Source organism: Armigeres subalbatus, chromosome 1 (assembly GCF_024139115.2).
Source record: "Armigeres subalbatus isolate Guangzhou_Male chromosome 1, GZ_Asu_2, whole genome shotgun sequence".
Taxonomy (NCBI): Eukaryota; Metazoa; Arthropoda; class Insecta; order Diptera; family Culicidae; genus Armigeres; species Armigeres subalbatus.
In genome coordinates this window covers 10,938,609-10,961,799 of record NC_085139.1, presented here as the reverse complement: position 1 = coordinate 10,961,799, position 23,191 = coordinate 10,938,609, and the positions used below count along the sequence as shown (strand labels likewise).

The 23,191-nt window shown below is 42.6% G+C and overlaps 1 protein-coding gene across 1 annotated transcript in view; it reads left to right on the top strand.

Annotated features, from left to right (window-relative positions):
* LOC134205952 (uncharacterized) overlaps positions 1 to 23,191 on the top strand; it is a 58,036-nt gene that overhangs the window by 13,919 nt on the left and 20,926 nt on the right. Inside the window, exon 5 of the mRNA XM_062681654.1 lies at positions 11,972 to 12,080. Coding sequence (XP_062537638.1) covers positions 11,972 to 12,080 — 109 coding nt within the window. The remainder of the gene's footprint in view (positions 1 to 11,971; positions 12,081 to 23,191) is intronic.

Here is a 23,191-nt window from a genome sequence, read left to right as displayed (position 1 = left end):
AAAATCATCATAGGAGATTTGAACGCTCAGGTTGGCCAAGAGGAGGAGTTTAGACCGACTATTGGGAAGTTCAGCGCTCACCGGCTGACGAACGAAAACGGCCTAGCACTAATAGATTTCGCCGCCTCCAAGAATATTGCCATACGCAGCACCTACTTCCAACACAGCCTCCCGTATCGGTACACCTGGAGATCACCACTGCAGACAGAATCACAAATCGACCACGTTCTGATTGATAGACGGCACTTCTCCGACATTATTGACGTCAGGATATATCGTGGCGCTAACATCGACTCTGACCACTGGAGATGGTTAAATTACGCCCAAAACTATCCGTCATCAACAATGTTCGGTACCGACGACCGCCGCGGTACGACCTAGAGCGACTGAAGCAACTGCATACGCGCAGTATCTCGAGGCAGCGTTGCCGGAAGAGGGTGAGCTCGATGGGGCCTAGGGTGGTCTTACCGGTAGTACCTAAACCGGTATTACCGGCCAATTTTGAGTACCGAAAATACCGATATTAGAGACGGAAAATACCGATATTATCGGTATTCAAAATTTTGCTGTCTGTGTAAAATATCTCGAATGATTGTACGACAATTCCCCGAAAACCAATTCCCCGAATGCAATTTTCCCGAATGCAATTTCCCCGAACGTAACAATTCCCCGAATGCAATTTCCCCGAATGTAACAATTCCCCGAATGTAACATTTCCCCGAATGTAACAAATCCCCGAAAATAAAGTATTTTTTGCAAACGCATAATTGTCATCGACTATAAATGCCCGAACAGAGAAGCGTTCAAATATTTGTTCCAGAGTGTCTCTTTGGAGATGCCGAACATGATCAAATTTTTCGATAGTATTGTATGTCCTTGATCTTCCTTATTGTTATTAATTATGATTATGAAGATATTAGATTAAAGTGTTTTCCTATTCATTTTTTTTCTAAAATAATCGAACAAAGGCTGAATTTCTTTGGTGGAGTAGAATCGCGAACGGAAATTCCGATTGAAAGCATCATGGTAAAAATTTGTGAAATCAAACTTCTGTCCTATGTAAGGTCTATCCTTTCTTAGGAAGTTACTGTAATCGTGGATATGAATCCTTAAAAAAATAATGCGTATGCCCGGAATAAGGCAATGGTGAATGTGATCTCTTCTTTAAAAATAATGCATCTACTCGGAATAACGCAATGGATTAATTTGATATCTACTTTGGAAGTATGTGTTTCCCCAGGATAATGAAGAAGTGAATGTTATTCCTTCTTTGTAAATTTGTATCTACCTGGTATAAGCAAACGGTAGATATGATCTATTCATTAGAGTTAGGCGTTAGTTCGAAATAAGCCAATGTAGAATGAAATTACCTTTCTAGAAGTAGGAGATTGCCTGCAATAAGGTAATGATAAATGTAGTCATAAATGTATCATAAATGTATCTCTTATATAGACGAGTTGGCCCGGAATAGATATAATATATGAGATCGCATCTATCAATAAATATCAATTATATGTACCGAAAAAAAAAATCGAATTCATCGACGTGTTCATTTAAAGAAGGCAATATCTCCTACATTGTCCTCACATTGCTTAGACGCGATCATTCAAGGAAGGCATTATCTCCTTCCTTTACTCCAGGCAAACGTGTTCAATTGAAGAAGGGTGCATCTACCCTCTTTGTCTTATATCGGGCAAAAGTGTTCATTTTAATAAGGCATTATAACATGTATTCCCCCAATACCGGGCGAAACGTTTAAAAAAAAACATTATCCCTTTCCTACGCCTTATACCGGAAAACGTATTAATTTTCTTCCTTTATCTCTATCCTCCTTCCTTATTTTTCCATTCTCTCTTCCTACATCTCCCGTCGTATTTCACCCTTTCTTGCTCCTCACATCACACGTCTCGCATCATATTTTCCACTTCTCACTTCTTACTCCACACTTCTCACTTCTTACTATGTACTTCCTTCCCATTTCTCATTTTCCACTTCTTACTTCTCATATCTCACTTCTCACTTCCCACTACTCACTACTCACTGCTCACTACTCACTTCTAAATTCTCACTTCTCACTTCTAACTTCTCACTTTTCACATTTCGTTTATCACTTCTCACTTCTCATTTCTCATTTCTCATTACTCACTTCTCATTTCTCACTTCTCATTATGCTCTTCTCACTTCTCATTACGCTCTTCTCACTTCTCACGTCTCACTTTTCACTTCTCACAAATCATTTCTCACTTATTACTTCTCACTTGGCCTAATGACGGTTTGGTCTTCGGCCCAATGACCCAGCATCTTATTTTTTTATAATTTTTAAGTGAATTGTCCCGCGACCCTCAATTTTGTTGCCGCTCAAAATTATGTCAAAAGCCAATTATGTGACTAGGTATATGTTAAACGACGCAGGTTTCTTTTTCAGTTTTAGTTTTATCTGCACTGTGGAAACAATTCGGGGAAATGTTGCATTCGGGGAAATGTTACATTCGGGGAATTGTTACATTCGGTGAAATATTACGTTCGGGGAATTGTTATTCGGGGAAATTTAATTCGGGGAAATTGCATTCGGGGAATTGGTTTTCGGGGAATTGTCGTACAATCATCTCGAATAGTTTTCACCTACATCTATCAGCTCAACTGCTTGTAATTGCATATCCGTCCCATATGAATAGGAATTCCAGCATAGATGAGACAAATATTCGGTTACAAGCAGTAAAGAAAGACTCATCGTGCAAAAATACAACAATTAAATCGACCAACATCGTCATTAATCAATTGCTTTATTCTCTTAGCCATCTGTCAAACTACGAATGACTTTTATCTTCAATGCACATTGTTGACATTGTCGAGAATTTCCTCGCAATGAATGTATGAAATTATGAAAAAGATACGAGCCGTAGTAGTTCATTTCCGAAGATTACCTGTGAAAAACGATTTTCGGCAAAAATATGATTATTATTATTTATTCAGACTAAGGCCGAAGTGGCCTGTGCGGTATATAACAGTCTTCTCCATTCGACTCGGTCCATGGCTACACGTCGCCAACCACGCAGTCTACGGAGGGTCCGCAAGTCATCTTCCACCTGATCGATCCACCTTGCCCGCTGCGCACCTCGCCTTCTTGTGCCCGTCGGATCGTTGTCGAGAATTATTTTCACCGGGTTACTGTCCGACATTCTGGCTACGTGCCCGGCCCGTCGCAGTCGTCCGATTTTCGCGGTGTGAACATTCGCCTCGTGGTTCATTCGCCTCCTCCACGTACCGTCCGCCATCTGCACCCCACCATAGATGGTACGCAGCACTTTCCTTTCGAAAACTCCAAGTGCGCGTTGGTCCTCCACGAGCATCGTCCAGGTCTCGTGTGCATAGAGGACTACCCGTCTAATTAGCGTTTTGTAGATTGTCAGTTTGGTACGGCGGCGAGCTCTATTCGATCGGAGCGTCTTGCGGAGTCCAAAGTACGTACGATTTCCAACCACTATGCGTCTCCAAATTTCTCTGCTGGTGTCATTTTCGGCAGTCACCAGTGAGCCCAAGTACACAAATTCTTCTACCACCTCGATTTCGTCACCACCGATGCAAACTCGCGGTGGGTGGCTCACATTGTCTTCTCTTGAACCTCTTCCTATCATGTACTTCGTCTTCGACGTGTTGATGACTAGTCCGATCCACTTAGCTTCCCTCTTCAGTCTGATGTAGGCTTCCTCCATCCTCTCAAAGTTACGTGCCATAATATCTATGTCGTCGACGAAACCAAATAGCTGGACGGACTTATTTATTGTTTTTTATTGAATTGTACCACTCGCGTTAATCCCTGCTCTTCGTATTACCCCTTCCAAAGCGATGTTGAATAGCAAACACGAAAGACCATCACCTTGCCGTAACCCTCTGCGGGTTTCGAAGGGACTCGAGAATGCCTCTGAAACTTGAACTACGCACATCACCCGATCCATCGTCGCTTTGATCAACCGTGTCAGTTTATCCGGAAAACCGTGTTCGTGCATTAGCTGCCATAGCTGGTCCCGATCGATTGTATCATATGCGGCTTTGAAGTCGATGAATAGATGATGTGTGGGCACGTTGTATTCGCGGCATTTCTGCAGTACTTGGCGAATGGCGAACACCTGGTCGGCAAAAATATGTTCGTTCTGAATTCGGAAAATAATTTGAATTAGTGGCTGATGCCAAGACACGTTGGAATAACATGTTATCTCTGCTATGCTCAAACGGACCTATGAGTTTAAGCTTTAATCCAAATTCAACTACAGAGATGATTGATTGGCGGTTGGTGAAATAATTCAAGCCCTCGAACCTGTTCAAGCTGCTGTGGAATAGGGCAGTTCACATTTCAAAAATGTTCGAAAATTCCAACTCCTATATGTCTATTAGCATCATTTTGATAATATAGGAGTCCTGGCAAAATTTCAAGCAATTCGGTGGCCATTTAGGGGTGGCGCGAAGTCAATTTATGTTTATATGGAAATTTGTATGGGCAAAACTCAAAATTAATTCAAGTCTCCCTACAACTGTCAAATTGTGATGAATTCAAATAAACATCCCCAACCTCCATTTTTGGAATCTATTTGAGCCCAACCAGTGGTTTATATTTCCACTGCTACGTTGAGGCTAGTTACACCATTTTAGCCATTTATCTCATATTCACACTGTCATTAGAACCGTTCAATCCACTCATAACTAGTGTGTTATCCGGAGGTCCCATTTATATTAATTCCAAAAAGGGAGGTTGGGGATGTTTATTTGAATTCATCACAATTTGACAGTTGTAGGGAGACTTGAATAAATTTTAAGTTTTTCCCATACAAATTTCCATATAAACATGAATTGACTTCGCGCCACCCCTAAATTGTCACCGATTTGCCTGAAATTTTGCCGGGACACCTATATTACCAAAATGATGCTAATAGACATATGGGAGTTGGAATTTTCGAATTTTTTTGAAATTTGAACTGCCCTACTGTGGAATCACTCCTCTGTAAGCTCTGCACTCTATATTTATGTTGGAACAATTATCAAATCAAGTCACAGAAATTTCCGCCACTTGCACTTATTCGATGCTTTTAAGGAATGAATCCAAGAGAGACGATCCAAATACGCCGATATTTTTGCTTTTTTGAATGATTTTGCCGTGAAGCAATTGAACAGAAACGAATTTGGCATTTTCTTCGAGGCATGTAGAGCTACTTTAATTAAGCAAGCGGACAGGATCTTGAAGCGTCTAGTAATTCCTGATGCGATCGTTGAAACTGAGACAACGACCATTCCTGACGATCGGTACGAAGAAGATGCCTCTATGGATAATTTTTCTGGTTTATCGGTTGAAGAACAATTTGTGAAGAAGCTGTAGCAGAGCAAACACTTGCGTTGCTGGTGGCAAATAGGATGACGCCAGGATCCTTGCATGCAATCCGAAAGGAATTCTCCTACTATGAATCTAAAGGCATTAAGGGCAAGTATTTGATTTTTGACGGTCTTGGAACCATTCGTCTAACTTCGGGTGAACCAGAGAGGGCAGTCTCAGTAGTTGGATTGGGAGATGAGTCGCTAAGTATGTAATATCTACTTAAGTTTTGCTTTCCCAGCTCAACAAGCAATGATTTTAACATTTGAAGTTTGTCAACAAATATTGTTTTTTATCTAAAATTCCAAATCAAAAGGTTTTCTTTAAATACCTACATGAAATTTTCACAAAAAACCGGTATTACCGGTATTGACTCCACCAAATACCGAATATTGGTATTTGTCAAAAATGGCTAATACCGACCACCCTAATGGGGCCCCTCTTGAGGACTAGAGGACTACAGTCAAAGAACAACGTCGGGTATATGGGACGACGTCGACGGAACGATTGGTTCGACGAAGAGTGCAGACAGATTCTGGAGGAGAAGGACGCAGCGCGGGCGGTCGCGCTGCAGCAAGGTACCTGTCAGAACGTGGAACGTTATAGACGGAAGCGGAGACAGCAGACCCGCCTTTTCAGGAGAAAAAACGCCGCCTGGAAGAAGCAGAGTGCGAGGAGATGGAACAGCTGTGCCGTTCTCAAGAAACACGCAACTTCTACCAGAAACTCAACGCATCCCGCAAAGGATTCGTGCTGCGAGCCGAAATGTGCCGGTATAAGGATGGGAGCATCTTGACGGACGAACGTGTGGTGATCGAAAGGTGGAAGCAGCACTACGAGGAACATCTGAATGGCGCTGAGAGCACAGGCAGTGAAAGTCAAGACAGCGGAGGAGATGACTACGTCAGTTCAGCGGACGATGGAAGCCAACCAGCCCCCACCTTGAGGGAAGTTAAGGATGCCATTCAACAGCTAAAGACCAATAAAGCAGCTGGTAAGGATGGTATCGGAGCTGAGCTCATCAAGATGGGCCCGGAAAAGCTGGCCACTTGCCTGCACAAACTGATAGTCAGAATCTGGGAAACCGAACAGCTACCGGAGGAGTGGAAGGGGTTATATTCCCCATCTACAAGAAAGGCGACAAACTGGAGTGTGAGAACTTTCGAGCGATCACCATCCTTAATGCCGCCTACAAAGTGATATCCCAGATCATCTTCCGTCGTCTGTCACCATTAGTGAACGAGTTCGTGAGAAGTTATCAAGCCGGCTTCGTTGACGGCCGCTCGACAACGGACCAGATCTTTACTGTACGGCAAATCCTTCAAAAATGCCGTGAATACCAGGTCCCAACGCATCATCTGTTCATTGATTTCAAGGCGGTATACGACAGTATAGACCGCGTAGAGCTATGGAAAATTATGGACGAGAACAGAAGAAGCTTACCAGACTGATAAAAGCAACGGTGGATGGTGTGCAAAACTGTGTGAAGATTTCGGGCGAATACTCCAGTTCGTTCAAATCGCGCCGGGGACTAAGACAAGGTGATAGACTTTCGTGCCTGTTGTTCAACATTGCGCTAGAAGGTGTCATGCGGAGAGCCGGGTGTAACAGCCGGGGTACGATTTTCAACAGATCCAGTCAATTTATTTGCTTCGCGGATGACATAAACATTGTCGGCTGAATATTTGCAAAGGTGACAGAACTGTACACCCGCCTGAAACGTGAAGCAATAAAAGTTGGACTGGTGGTGAATGCGTCAAAGACAAAGTACATGCTTGTGGGCGGAACCGAGCGCGACAGGGCCCGCCTGAGAGGCAGTGTTACGATAGACGGGGATACCTTCGAGGTGGTCGAGGAATTCGTCTACCTCGGATCCTTGCTAACGGCTGACAACAACGTTAGTCGTGAAATACGAAGGCGCATCATCTGTGGAAGTCGGGCCTACTACGGGCTCCAGAAGAAACTGAGGTCGAAAAAGATTCGCTACAGCACCAAATGTGTCATGTATAAGATGCTAATAAGACCGGTTGTCCTCTATGGACATGAAACATGGACAATGCTCGAGGAGGATTTGCAAGCACTCGGAGTATTCGAGAGACGGGTGCTTAGGACCATCTTTGGCAGTGTGCAAGAAGACGGTGTGTGGCGGCGAAGAATAAACCATGAGCTTGCCCAGGCGAACCCAGTATCCAGAAGGGAGCTAAAGCCGGAAGGGTACGATAGGCAGGGCATGTTGCAAGAATGCCGGACAGCAACCCTGCAAAGATGGTGTTCGCTTCCGATCCGGCAGGTACGAGACAGCGTGGAGCGCAGCGAACGAGGTGGGCAGACCAGGTGCAAAACGACTTGGCGAGCCTGGGGCGCAATCGAGGATGAAGAGATGCGGTCACGAACCGTGTATTGTGGCGTCGAATTGTTGATTCAGTGTTATCTGTTTAGATGTAAACTTAATAAATGAAATGAATGAATGAGTTAATATATCATAATAAAATACACAATACTTTCGAAGAAAGCATGCATTGGCCGAGTGTGGATCGCTTGCTCGGATTAAGGAAATGGTGGAGGCAGCCTCTTTTTTGAAACTAGGCGTTTGCTCGAATTAAAGCCGCTTCTTAGAAAGAAGTTGCTCGCCCGGATTTAGGCAATGGTGGCTGTTTTCATTTCTTTTAAAATAGGCGCTTGCCTGTTTAAGGCAATAATGGATATGATCCCTTCTTTAAAAGTAGGCGTTTGTCCGGATTAAGGCAATGCTGGATGTTATCCCTTCTTTAAAAGTAGGCGCTTGCTCGGATAATAAGAAATGTGGATGTGATATCTTCTTTAAATAAGAGCGATCGCTCGGCATAAGGCGGTGGTGGATGTAACCCCTTCTTTAGAATATAGGTGGTCATCCGGATTAGGCCAATGGTGGATGTGATTCCTCACCTTTAAATGTAGTCGTTTGTCCGGATTAAGGCAATAGTGAAAGTAGCCCCTTCCTTAAAAGTGAGCTCTTGCCCGCAAAAATGCAATGGGGGATTTGATCTCTTCTTCAAAATTAAAAGTGATTACTTTTATGAAAATAGAAATTTATACAGAATACGGCAATAGTATATGCGATTCGTCCTTTGGAAGTTGGCGTTTTCTTGGAATATGGTGATAAATTTAATTACGGGCGTTGGCCCGGGGTAAGGCAATGGTACATGTAATTCCCTCTTTGAAAGTGGGCTTTTTCGCGGATTGAAACAATATTGAATTTGATCACGTGCGTTGTCCCGGGAAAGGCAATGGTGGATGTGATTCCTTCTGTGAAAGTATGCTTTTGCCTGGATTGAGACAATCTTGGATTTGATCCATTCTCCAAAAATAGGTGTTTATCAAAATCAAGTAAAGGGATTTGAAATTATTTTTTTATGTGAGCGTTTTCCTGGAATGACGGATGTGATCCCTTCCTCGGATGTAGCTATTTCGTTTTTCCATCCTTCCGAAAAATGTCTATCATCAGTCTAAATCTATCAGAACATATCCTCGACCTACTCTAACCATAAGAAAAAATACATCTCAAAACCCATTCCCGTTAAGGACAAGCGTCACGGAATCCAAAATTAAATTCCTCCAGGAATTCCTCCGGAAGTTCCTCCGGGAATTCCTCCGGAAGTTCTTCCGGGAATTCCTCCGAAAGTTCCTCCGGGAATTCCTCAGGAAGTTCCTCCGGAAGTTCCTCAGGAAGTTATTCCGGAAGTTCCTCAGGAAGATATTCCGGAAGTTCCTCCGGAAGTTCCTCCGGAAGTTCCTCCGGAAGTTCCTCCGGAAGTTCCTCCGGAAGTTCCTCCGGAAGTTCCTCCGGAAGTTCCTCTGGAAGTTCCTCCGGAAGTTCCTCCAGGAATTCCTCCGGAAGTTCCTCCAGGAATTCCTCCGGAAGTTCCTCCAGGAATTCCTCCGGAAGTTCCTCCAGGAATTCCTCCGGAAGTTCCTCCAGGAATTCCTCCGGAAGTTCCTCCAGGAATTCCTCCGGAAGTTCCTCCAGGAATTCCTCCGGAAGTTCCTCCAGAAATTCCTCCGGAAGTTCCTCCAGGAATTCCTCCGGAAGTTCCTCCAGGAATTCCTCCGGAAGTTCCTCCAGGAATTCCTTCGGAAGTTCCTCCAGGAATTCCTTCGGAAGTTCCTCCAGGAATTCCTCCGGAAGTTCCTCCAGGAATTCCTCCGGAAGTTCCTCCAGGAATTCCTCCGGAAGTTCCTCCAGGAATTCCTCCGGAAGTTCCTCCAGGAATTCCTCCGGAAGTTCCTCCAGGAATTCCTCCGGAAGTTCCACCAGGAATTCCTCCGGAAGTTCCTCCAGGAATTCCTCCGAAGTTCCTCCAGGAATTCCTCCGGAAGTTCCTCCAGGAATTCCTCCGGAAGTTCCTCCAGGAATTCCTCCGGAAGTTCCTCCAGGAATTCCTCCGGAAGTTCCTCCAGGAATTCCTCCGGAAGTTCCTCCAGGAATTCCTCCGGAAGTTCCTCGAGGAATTCCTCCGGAAGTTCCTCCAGGAATTCCTCCGGAAGTTCCTCGAGGAATTCCTCCGGAAGTTCCTCCAGGAATTCCTCCGGAAGTTCCTCCAGGAATTCCTCCGGAAGTTCCTCCAGGAATTCCTCCGGAAGTTCCTCCAGGAATTCCTCCGGAAGTTCCTCCAGAATTCCTCCGGAAGTTCCTCCAGGAATTCCTCCGGAAGTTCCTCCAGGAATTCCTCCGGAAGTTCCTCCAGGAATTCCTCCGGAAGTTCCTCCAGGAATTCCTCCGGAAGTTCCTCCAGGAATTCCTCCGGAAGTTCCTCCAGGAATTCCTCCGGAAGTTCCTCCAGGAATTCCTCCGGAAGTTCCTCCAGGAATTCCTCCGGAAGTTCCTCCAGGAATTCCTCCGGAAGTTCCTCCAGGAATTCCTCCGGAAGTTCCTCCAGGAATTTCTCCGGAAGTTCCTCCAGGAATTCCTCCGGAAGTTCCTCCAGGAATTCCTCCGGAAGTTCCTCTAGGAATTCCTCCAGGAAGTTCCTCCAGGAATTCCTCCGGAAGTTCCTCCAGGACATTTTTCATAATTTTGCTATGTTGTTGTTTTATAGTTGTTTTCTAGTGAGGGATATAACACCGCACTGGTCGATAATAAAATTGGAAAGACGTAATCCGTACATAAGACGTAAGCATACATAAGCCGATTAAGGCCACTTGTATAGCCGCTTGCCCGTATTAAGGCAATAATGGCGGATGTGATCGTTTCTTTCAAATAGGTGTTTGGCCAGATTAAGGTAATGGTAGATGTGACTCCTTCTTAAAAAATAGGTGTTTGCTCGGATTGAGAAAATGGTGAATGTTATCGTTTCTTTAGAAATAGACGTTTTCCAGGATTAAAGCAATGGTGGGTATGATCCTTTATAAAGTATAAAAACCAGGCATTGCAATTTATCCCATCATTCGATCTTCTGAGCAAAGATACTGATGATATGCAGGGATATCGATCTTAGTTATCTATCTGCTCAGTAAACAAAGTGCAATTTTCACCATGGAGAAAAGTTTTTCCACTGCCTTGTTGTAGCAACGCCCTCGCAACGTGAACAAACCCCGAACCGCGCTGGCTATCAGGATCATCATCAAATGCTCAAATGATAATATTTTTCCAGAGTGCTCTTTGATTAGGGATAATATCTTTGCACAAGCAAAGATGATATCCTGTGCTCAGATGATATTGCAATGCCTGATAAAACAAGCAAGTTCGACTGAAGAATCAAACTCTCCCTCAAGAGATTGACACAATTGGATACTGACACCGCTAACCATATAACCGCATAGCCACATTTAAAGCTACAAACTTTCAAAGGATGCTTCGTTTCACAATTCGATGGATCATCGCCTGAAACAATTTGAATCAAAGATGCGATATTTTCAATCAAGTGTGCAAAGGAGCAACTGATAGCGAGGATGCAAATATATCCCAATTTACATCATTCTTGCAAAGCATGTTTTTGCGAATCTGACGCATGAATTTGGCACAGGCGCATGAATCTCGAGCTGCATCGAGTGTACAAAAAAAGTAAATATTGTAAACCAAATAAAATATGGCAAACTTCAGTACGCTAGTCACTAAGTGCGAATGTTGGAAGAAAATCCAGATTGATTCACCTAGCAGTGATTATGCCTTTCTCGTGCATTATTAAACAATACAATTATGCATAATCGGAAAATGAAGATCGTAGTGTGCTGTGAAAACAGACGGGTGTGCAGAATTTTTCTCCCGTCAAATATTTGTCCCAGTCGCGATTATTTAGATTATTGAAGTGCCTGCATTTCCTTGTAAACGTCATATGAAGGTGTTCTTGTTTGTTTTTGTGTCATTTTTTGTTCTCCGTTTTTTCCCGTCCCTGAGAACATTGGTTAAGTGTACTTGAAAGAAGATTCGTGTATTTGAACGGAAAAAATGGCTGTATATAAGGAATGAGTAGAAAAAACATAAAAAGCAAAACTACTGAAATAATTGCTTCCAACGAAATCAGTCCATCGAAGATTTTCTGTTTGATGGCTTTGGATGCAGTGGCAGTACTAATCGTGACACCAAAGGCCACCCTCTCTAATGACTCCGACCTAGACGTGCATCTTATACAGCTGGTGCACTTCAGTGGTAGTAACTTCTAATGTTCCACCTCTGCCGGACAACACCCAAGGCTCCATCAAGAAGATTTGCCTCGATCCTATGCGTGCTGGAAGAGACGTCGTAAATGGGATAAGCACATAGAAGCAAATGGACTTACGAATATGGTGAGCATGTTCCAGTTATTTTCTATGTGATGCTTCATGTTGAATTGATAACTAAATACGCACAGGGCATCGTTTGCTGCCATTTTCTGCTACACGTTTTATTTGTGGTTTTCCACTAAATTCTTCATTCCACTTTCAGGAGGATTGATCATAAGGCTGAATACCTCCAGATAAGCGCACTAACTTACTGATAAAATGTTTCGAAGACACCTTTGCTCTAAATAGCTTTGCTTCATTGTGTTGAATTCCGTTAAACATGTGATTTGTTGGTGTACAAAGTTTGGCGTTCTTTGGTCCAGTTATGGAACCGCCTCGATAATCCGCGGCACCTTGGCCGATGATATCGCCAGCCTGTCAGCCTTTCTCTCTCCTAAAAAATGAAGGGCTATATTAGTAAATTTAGTCGTCACTTAGGCCTACCGGGCAACCCAGTCCGGGATAAGTCCCATACTCAGAGGCGAATGGGCTTTCTCTGGCATTTTCCAGGGGTTTTGAAGCCCGTTCTTGATAATAAATTAATTCAGTTCAATAATTCGCTGTTCAGGTTCAACCTCCTTAAACTTAGATGATAATATGAAGTTATTAGAGTTTAGCAATTTAGCATATGTCTTAATCTTATACGGATTTTGGTAGGTTCTAATATATTATTTTTAGATGTTTTTGCCTTTCTCGTATAACAAAGTTGTACCGAAAGGCCATCATTTCACTCCGAAAACGAACTTTTTATATAAGTCTCGGACATGACGCGACGAGCTGAGCAAATGTCTGTCTGTCCGTGTGTATGTGTGTGTGTGTACGTATGGGCACAAAAGGTAAGAAAATAACTAGACAACTTTTCATATAGTAATCCTTAACTGCTTTTCTTACCCGACAAGTTGCATTCGAAAGGTGGTAAAGCCTAGTTGATCACTAATGAATTTAATAACAATCGACCGTTGCGTTTAAAAGTTTTTAAGAAAATAGTACATCAAAGTGTATAAGTGCCATATGTGATTGGAGTTTTGGCTAAATGCAAGATAGGCAGTATTACTACTCGGTAAATTAAGTTGGGTTGATTGTGACAATTTCGTTTTGCTATTTGGTAAGTATCCATGAGATCGATTTTTTAAATATTTGGATATTTGGTCTCGTTAATTGTTTAAGACATTTTTTATATTTATATATTGTAAGACTTTCTGGATATGATACACTGTGCGTAATACACTGCGTTTGTAATGCTCCCAAATGGGTACCTGCACAAAACTTCACGCGGCGAATAACTGTCGAAAGGTACGGCCTCGCCAAACGACACACCACAATGTTATTCACCCATAAGAATCAAGTAAACGGGGTGCAGAAGGCGCGGCGGTATCTTTCATGAAAGGTTCGCCGCGTGAAATTTTGAGAAAATCAGGCAATAATACATATTCCATTTTGTTCATACCTATTTCCTAAAAAACATCTCAAGCACCCAAAGCTTCAACCCTTTTTTCGAGCAGTTTGAACACATACAACATCAATCGAAGCCGGCTTATATGTTTCATGTACCTATGCCTTCATACACAAGCAACAACCGCAAACATTGTACAAATCGACGCCAACGACACCGAACCAAGCGCGAAACGAAAAATAATGCCCACATATTAAATCAAGAGACCGCGAGATGCTCTCCCTCGCGGCTCCTACCTCCCACGAACTTGCATGTAGCAAATAAACTTCTTGTGATTATCTGTTGAGTCAAACATCCGTTTGTTGATTCGCGTTCGGTGGCGTTACTTTTGCGAAAACTTCACCAAAACGAAAACACCAAAAATTTACAAAGTCATGGCCGTCGCATCACTCGCTTCAAGAGAAACGTCGAGAAGAGCGCACTGCGGCATCAGTCTAGCTGGGGCCGATAATGATGCCGGCTTAGAGTTACTTTGACTGATCTCTGTGTGCAGTCGGGTGTTAAATCTCGAACACCGGGTATTGGCTTAGTAAATATCGTATCTCTACAAGAACAGCGGACATGTCAAGGTTTCCCTTTGGATACACAGTCAAAGGTTTGCATTGCACGCCGATTATAACCAGTTGTAATATTTCAACTAATAATAAATGTAGGTTCTGTGCTGGTCATACCGCCGCTGCTGATGATTAGCGAGTCATGAAATTGACTTCCCGCCAACGAACCGATCAATGAAACTATGACAGAAACCGCTTTGCGTTCATTGCCTCGGCTGCTTCGATGCATTCCGCGCTACCAAACCAATGCATACAACTACCAGCGAGATCGTGCTGGTCGTAGAAATTCGTGACGATAAGCGTCGCAGCTTGATTCATTGAAATGCGCATTCTTGGAAATAAAATATGCTTCCATAATGGGGATGATGTCTCTGATCTCATATATTATTTTAATGTCTTCGTTTATTTAGAATACATTATATATACCTTTATAAATTAATAACAATGAAGGTAAAAATTGATAAAATTAGGATTGATATTTTTAGAATATGATTACATAAGCCTTTTGAATGAAAAATCATAACTGATAGACTCCTTCTTATCAGTAACGTCACTTTGGCCAGATTACAACTGGGAATCTCAATATGTTTCTGACATCATGGAATTTCCCCAAGATTTTCTCTCTTAACTTCTTTTGCTGGGCTACATGGTTTCCAGGAAAATGATGATACCACACTCAATCCATAAAACGTTTCCCAGTGACAAACCTAGGTTGGAAAAAATGCACTGTCATCGTTTTGTCATTGTCCAACTTCACGAATGATCATGCGTTCGTAAACGCTACGAGTAACTAGAACTGCTGATTTTATTATCATCATCATGGAGGTGAGGCTGACCTCATCCAGCGCAACTCCAATTTTGTGCGTTTCTGTTGGGGGAAGAGGCAGCATAACGCTCCACGAGGCAAAACGCCTTTTGGGTATCCCATCATATTTATATCGCCGTTGAGATAGACGTAACAAAACTAGACCTAAAATTATGCAGGTTGGAAGGAAAAAAAATCAAAATAAAATATATATGACGATAGGAAAAACCAAAATTTTCCGCGTGAAACACCAATGAAACGCCAAACATTTTGGCGAGGCAAAACATCCTAGTGGGACTAGCCGCCTCCACGCACTGTCCATACCAGAGTGGATAATTAACCGACGCATGGTGCTTTGTTCCCTAAGAGCTGCCAGCTAAAAGGCGTGTGCCTCACGTTTCGGACAACAGAATACCGCCGTTTTTTTTCATGTGAATATTATCAATATGATTTTGCTTTTCTACAATTTTAAGATGGCATCAGTAATCAATGTTTTTTAACTGCTGCATGAGGTAAAATTACTTATGAAAATCGTAAGAAACTAAAACGTTACAGCAATCTTTGATTTGGTAGAGCATATTGCCCTCACCTTCCCCTACTTTGATAAACATTGGATCGCTGAGGCAAGCACAGATAGCGATATTCATTTTAGACCATGAGCCCAAAAATAGGAATTAACTACACTCACAATGGTTCGTGCTTAATTGAAAATACTGCTTGGTCATTCACAAATAGTTTTCTTTTTAACTTGTTTTCAGCAAAGAATTTCATAATTGTGAAATGCTAAAAATGATAACAGAGTATTATTTATAACAGTACGACATTCAAAACAGATAACCTCTTAAAAATATCGTTTGCTTTAACTTTCTGCCGCATTTACATCTGTAGCCCTGCATTCGAAGAAAAATTGTTTACACTTCCAGTATGTTAAATGATGTTCATACTAATACTGATTAGGCAATGCATTACCAGTCAGTCATTCTGTTAATGTTTCATCAGACTAAACTCAATCTATGGCTCTTGAACCTCTTCTAATATGCATCCAACCACTAGATGTTTCATATTCGATGCGGATTACCAGTCTAATTTAGTAGATGACCAAGTTTGTACAACGGAGAGTCTTGCGGAGTCCAAAATAAGTAAGCTTCCCTGCTGTGATGCGCCTCCGAAAAATTCTGCAAGTATCATTTCCGGCGGACACCTGTAGTGAGCCCAAGTACATGAAATCGTCAACCTTCTCGAATTCGTCATCACCTAAATATAATAATTCGGGATAGGCCACCCATATTGTCATCTATTTACAATACGTGTGCCGGAAATCGTCGTCGACGGCGGAGATTGTGGTAATCTTGCAGCGCTTCCGGCGTCACGCGGAAGCCCTTGTTTCCGTCGACGATGACAGACGCCACATAGGGGTATTTTTGTAATCTAGCCGGAATAAATGATTTCATCTCTCAAACTGCTATATTTCACCTTATTTTATGAAACTGTGATGATAATTTAGCTGGAATATCAGTTTTCTTAATTTTCACTTTTTGATCCATGTGCTTTATTATTTAAAACCTTGAAAAACAATGGTGATTTCAATTAATTCATTCTCATCAACGCTTCTACCGAAATCAGCTCAACTCTATGTGTTTGCAAGGGGGAAAATAGAGCTAAAAGATGGTATCATGGAAATTGTTCTATGACTCTTCCTCTTTTCATAGGGAGGTTGAATGTATGATATAGGCCATAAATGCCTTAAATACAGTACCAAACTAAAAACATCCGCTTTCAAAATGGCGCAAGATTTTTCTTCGGGATCCTAAAATATAGACATAAATGCGTCCTCTCTATACTGAAATATTACCGAATATCATCGAATAAGTGTTTTATGCTTATTGAAAATATTAGTAACATTATTTAGTTTCAGCTCGAAAATGGACTTCGAATTACTCTTTTGTATTTCTGTTCAGAACCATCCATTCTTGTCAAAACGAACAGTGGGTAATGTCTGTGACATAACCGCTAAGTGGACGTAGGACTTGACTTGACCATGCCTTTAAGATACATAATATGTCCAAATTTCTCACATCAACTATTTTGGATAAATAATCGGCGTTGCATACCATTCCTTGGCAAAATCTTCTCATCAAACCGACACAGAAATCAAATCTACCTCTAACAAAAATAATCAAAAAAAAATTCAGGAAGTATCTGTCCGGTCACGAAATATTAGCCTCGATAGTGGCAACCTTCCCACTGAAGGACTGCCTGAAATAAACCACAAGTTGGCTCAGCAGGGGATGTAGACTGTATCTCAGCCCTTCCACTGAAGGGCCTTCTAATCCCTGCGATGGCGACTGAAGAAGAACATTATTTTTAACTCTTAGAGCCTTAAAAAAGGCTGTTTGCTTCGGCTAAGTGCAAAAAGTAAGAAAACGATCTTTTCAAATAACCGCAAATTTCTAGTGATGGTATAAAAAAACTGAATGCTCTGCGAGCGAATGCACTTTTCTTTTACACTACTTAATTTTGAATCTTCTCTGCTTCCCAATTGGTGGGCCAATCAGCTAGTGTCTTGTATCCCGCTTCTTTGTCAGCCAAAGCGTCATCATTATTAACGCGTTCGAGAAGGGCTTCTTCTTTTTACGCTTGTTGCTAGCTGCTGGCGTGTATTTTTTAACGCGACTTTTCGCTTGATACAGGCCAATAAGCCGGGCAAGCGAGCTTAGAATTGCAGTTCAGGTGGGAAGTAGGGTGTTCTTTTCTGAGACAACATTATTAGTAGTAGAAGGAAGGAAACACCCGGACATGGGATTTCGGGTGATAAGATTTAGAATTCATAACATGGGACGATCATTCAGTCACGTTCGCTTTGTGTGCGGTCAGTATCAAACAATGTCTTTCTACATATTTCAATGCCAAAAAATCCAACATTTGATGAAAAATCGATTGATAGTTTATTAATGTTTGAGCTGTTATCGGTGGTTTTTATCCAAATAAGATTATGTGAAAGATTTGAACATCTTATGAATCTTTAAAGGCATGGTCAAGTGAAGTCCTTCGTCCACTTCGCGGTTAAGTCAGAAAAATTATCCACTGTTAGTTTTAACGCTATTTATGAAAATCACGCATAAAATTTTATCTCTAGAATATTGGATTTGGCACCCAAGTACAATTTCAGGGTTGTTACGACTAAGCGGATTTCGCGATTTTCGCGGATTTACATAACGATTTTAGGACTTTGTGCGGATTTAGTTTTAGGAGTATTTCAACAAATGAAATTAGTTATTTACTAACATCAATTTTCGGATATTAACAAACCCTGTTTGAATTCCTTGGTTACGCTCTTGAGCATTGATTAAACAAATGCTATGAGGAGAGGGGCGCCACTTGTTGTCATTTTTAAACCATTCTGAACCATGGCGCATTCAAACCATGTCTGTTGAAGGACATCAACACCCGTCTTTTAAGTGCTTCCGCAGAAATTGTTTTTGATGTTGATTTTGAAAAAAAAATTTGTTGAAATTTTTTGAAGATGTTTTCCCGGAAGACTTTTTGCAGAGATTCCCGAGAAATTCCCGCAAGAATTCACGTTGCGATTTCCTTCGAAGTTTATTTAGCTATGATACAAGAATTTCTGTGAAAAATCCTGAAAGTTTACCAACAGATTTTTCGGAAGTTTTTCAGCAGGAAGTCACCAACCAATTTCTGTTAGAATTTCCCAAGCGATTTCTGTTGGAATTAATTAGGGTGTCCACATACAGTATCCGAAAATTTTCTGCATGTTGTTTTGGACGGGGAAGGGTCATTTGGCTGAAACCCATTCGGCCGAAAGCCATTTGGCCGAATGCCACTAGGCCGAAAGTTGTTTGACCGAATATACCATTTGGCCGAACAGACCATTAGGCCGAAAGTCATTTGGCAGAATGGGTCATTTGGCCGAAACGGTCGTTTGGCCGAAAGGTTCATCAGGCCGAAAGTCATTTGGCCGAATGGGTCGTTTGGCCGAAAAGGTCATTAGGCCGAATGGGTCGTTTGGCCGATTGGGTCATTTGGCCGAATCGGTCGTTTGGCCGAAAGGGTCGTTTGGCCGAATGGGTCGTTTGGCCATGTTGGTCGTTTGGCCGAATGGGTCGTTTGGCTGAATGGGTCGTTTGGACATATGGGTCTTTGGCCGAATGGGTCGTTTGGCCGAATGGGTCGATTGGCCGAATAGGTCGTTTGGCCGAATAGGTCGTTTGGCTGAATGGGTCGTTCGGCCGAAAGGGTCGTTTGGCCGAATGGGTAGTTTGGACGAATGTGTCTTTTGGCTGAATGGGTCGTTTAGCCGAAAGGGTTGTTTGGCCAAAAGGGTCTATTAGCCGAAAGGGACGTTTGGCGGAAAGGGTCATTTAGCCAAATGGGTCATTTGGCCGAAAGGGTCATTCAGCCGAATGGGTCATTTGGCCGAAATTTCTCTTCACACTGTAAAAAGTGAGAAGCGCGGAATGAGTAGTGAGACGTCGCACAACCAACTTCGCAGACGTCTCACTTCTCACTCCTCATTTATCACTTCTCGCTGTCAAAAGTGAGAAACACAAAGTGAGTAGTGAGACGTCTAACTACTCACGTCGCGCTTTTCACTTTGAACAGTGAGAAGAGAAAAATGAAGAAAAAGAAGTAAGACGTCTCACTTCCCACTTCTCTTTTCTCATTCCTCACTTCTCATTGTGAAAAGTGAGTAGTGAGACGTCTCACTACTCACTTTTCACAGTGAGAAGCGAGAAATAAGGAGTGGGAAGTGAGACATCTCACTACTCACTTTGCGCTTCTCACTTTTTACAGCGAGAAGTGATAAATGAGAAGTGAGAAGTGAGACGTCTCACTTCTCACTCCTCATTTCTCGCTTCTCACTGTGAAAAGTGAGTAGTGCGAAGTGGGTAGTGAGGCGTCTCTTTACCCACTTCGCACTACTCACTTTTTACATCGAGAAGCGAGAAATGAGGAGTGAGAAGTGAGACGTCTCACTTCTCACTCCTCATTTATCACTTCTCGCTGTAAAAAGTGAGAAGCGCGAAGTGATTAGTGAGACGTCTCACTACTCACTTCGCGCTTCTCACATTTTACATCGAGAAGTAATAAATGAGGAGTGAGAAGTGAGACGTCTCACTTCTCACTCCTCATTTATCACTTCACGCTGTAAAAAGTGAAAAGCGCGAAGTGAGTAGTGAGATGTCACACTTTTCAAACGAACTATTCAGCTAAATGTCCTATTCGGCCAAATGACCCTTTCGGCCGAACGACCCATTCGACCAAATTACCCTTTTGGCCAAATGATCCTTTCGGCTAAGTGATCCTTTCGGCCAAACGACCCTTTCGGCCAAACGACCCTTTCGGCCAAATGACCCTTTCGGCCTAATGATTTTTTCGGCCAAACGACGATTTCGGCCTAATGATCCTTTCGACCAAACGACGCTTTCGGCCAAATGATCCTTTCGGCTAAATGACCCTTTCGGCCAAACGACCCTTTCGGTCAAACGACCCTTTCGGCCAAATGACCCTTTCGGCCTAATGACCTTTTCGGCCAAACGACTCTTTCGGCCAAACGACCCTTTCGGCCAAACGACCCTTTCGGCCAAACGACCCTTTCGGCCAAATGACCCTTTCGGCCAAACGACCCATTCGGCCAAACGACCCATTCGGCCAAACGACCATTTCGGCCAAACGACCCTTTCGGCCAAACGACCCATTCGGCATAATGACTTTCGGCCAAATGACTCTTTCGACCAAACAACTTTTTCGGCCGAACGACCCTTTCGGCCAAATGGCTTTCGGCCAGATGGGTTTCGGCCTAATGGCCTAATGGTTCGGCCTTACGGCATTCGGCCAAATGGCTTTCGGCCGAATGGGTTTCGGCCAAATGACCCTTCCCCGTTTTGGCGGATTTGGCGCAGAATGGATTTTGATGTCGCGCGGAAATGGCGTGGATTTGATTTTAGTCGGCGCGGATTTGGCGCGGAAAATATTTCAGGATCTCCGTAACAACCCTGCAATTTCTATCCCGAAGGGAATTGGAAGCTTTGATATTGATCTCTATCATGGGCTCTCTGAAGAACCGTTTGTTTTTTGGACATACATGCTGCATCATGTGGCTTTTCTTCAGCCTGTCTCGGCTCATCACCGATGCCGGCCGGTCTCGGCTCGACTCTGCTGCCGGTATCTGCTCAGCGTTGCTGCTTTGTCGGGTCTGTAGGGTGGACTGCTGCTGTACTGGGTAGGTTTCGGCTGATGATGGTGGCTTCGATGACTTCATTCCCTGCTAAAAGGTGTGAGTGCTGTTAAATCAATGATGCGGTTGCTTCGCTTGTCCCGGTCAGAATGAAAGGAAAAAATTGCGTTGCGCTATTTTATGGCTTCTCGGCAGACCCAGCGGCTGCTCATTCGTTGGTGTCTGCACCAATCAGAGCGTGGTAATGGAATGATGCAAGAATTATGCGGTAGCCATATTTATAGGTTCCCTTGATCTCAATGTTTTTCATTGAAAACAGTTTCATGCCTATTGAAATCGAGTCAAGTACGAGACACTGAAGACGGCCTTACTGTTGAGGTCGAAATACGTATCTGTCAAGATACAATTAAGTAGTGGAATTCAATGGGATTGTACAAACTCGTATTATGACAAGTGAAGACATTCCACTAAAAAGCTCAAAATAATTTTCTTAACTATCTTGTACTGTTCGTTCATATACTTGACAGTAAGCTTTTAGGCCATTGAGATGGAAAGTAGGCTTTGAAATAAAAACAAATTTCATCAGAAACAAATCGCTATAAATCGCATGTAGAACATAATTGCATAAAAATTAAGTGCGGTTTAATTGCAAATTGCGATTAATGAAGTAATATAAGCGGAATACAAATCAATGGCATCACTTCTCAAAGTCAGTATTTCACTAATTTACAGTGATAGTTTAGTCAATTAGTCTGCAACAAATTTATATCTTCTTCTTCTTATCGGCATTACATCCCTCACTGGGACATTGCCGCCTCGCCGCTTAGTGTTCATTAAGCAATTCCACAGTTATTAACTGTGAGGTATCTAAGCCAAGTTACCACATCTGCATTTGTATATAATGAGGCTAACACGATGATACTTTTATGCCCAGAGAAGTCGAGACAATTTCCAAACCGAAAATTGCCTAGACCGGCACCGAGAATCGAACCCAGCCACCCTCAGCATGGTCTTGCTTTGTAGCCGCGCATCTTGCCGCTAGACTAAGGAGGGCCCACAATTTATATAATTAGGTAAAAGGTATGGTTTTGGATCCTTTGATTCGAAATCCGTCTACGGTGGACGGATTTTGGTTCAAGAGGTGTTGCCTTAATTCATCATTTTATCATATTTTTTTGTAATTTATAATGTGTAAATGCGCAACACTTTGAAAATAGAGGCCTTCGTGCTCCTGTATCAACGATAAACTTTTCATTTGCATTCGTTTTCAATTTTCCAGACCCTTTTTCACATACCGAGGTGCTTAAGTGTACGGATTTCGATGTCCAGTTCTTTTTTATGGAGTTCCTTTTTATGGAGCGTAGTTATCGGTTTATGAATACTTGTAGCTTCTTCGTGATATCTGTTGATACACACCGCGTCTCACTGGCAAACAACATCACGGATCATAAAGTCAAATCAAGTATGAGACCCTGAAGGCAGCCTTACAGTTGGGGCTGAAATATGTATCTGTGAAGATTACATCGTAATCACGTTTGAGTTGAATATTAAAAATTGATTGTTTAGACGATTTAGATCTCCATACGGTTTGCAAGTTTGCTTGCTCTGCAAATCGAAACGCCTTTACGCTAGTAGAGCTTCAGCCGTTTAGATGCTCAATAGTAAAAGGCTGCCAAGACAGCTCACGGATCGGTACTCGGTCAATCGCACTCACCATGATTTTGTCGATCACGTGTAGGAACAATGGCGTCGGTAGTATTCAACCTTTCCTCACTTTGTCATACAGTAAGACCAAATTATACAGGAATCTATACCAAAAAGCTTCGTACTGCACTTCAACGATCGTGACAACTTTTCCCGGAACTTCCTTGTGCCTATTTTCGTGCTCCAAACTATTGTAAACTTTTTCATGGCCTATGAATATCAAATAGAGGAACCCTTGGAATTTATTGGTGTGCTCCAGGAGAAGAAGATACGTAACCAATATGGTCCATACAATAAGAGAGTCTTGTCTATTTGGGAGCGTCCAGTTACGTAACGCTTGGGGGCGGGGGGTTTGAGCAAAGTGCGACGATCCATACAA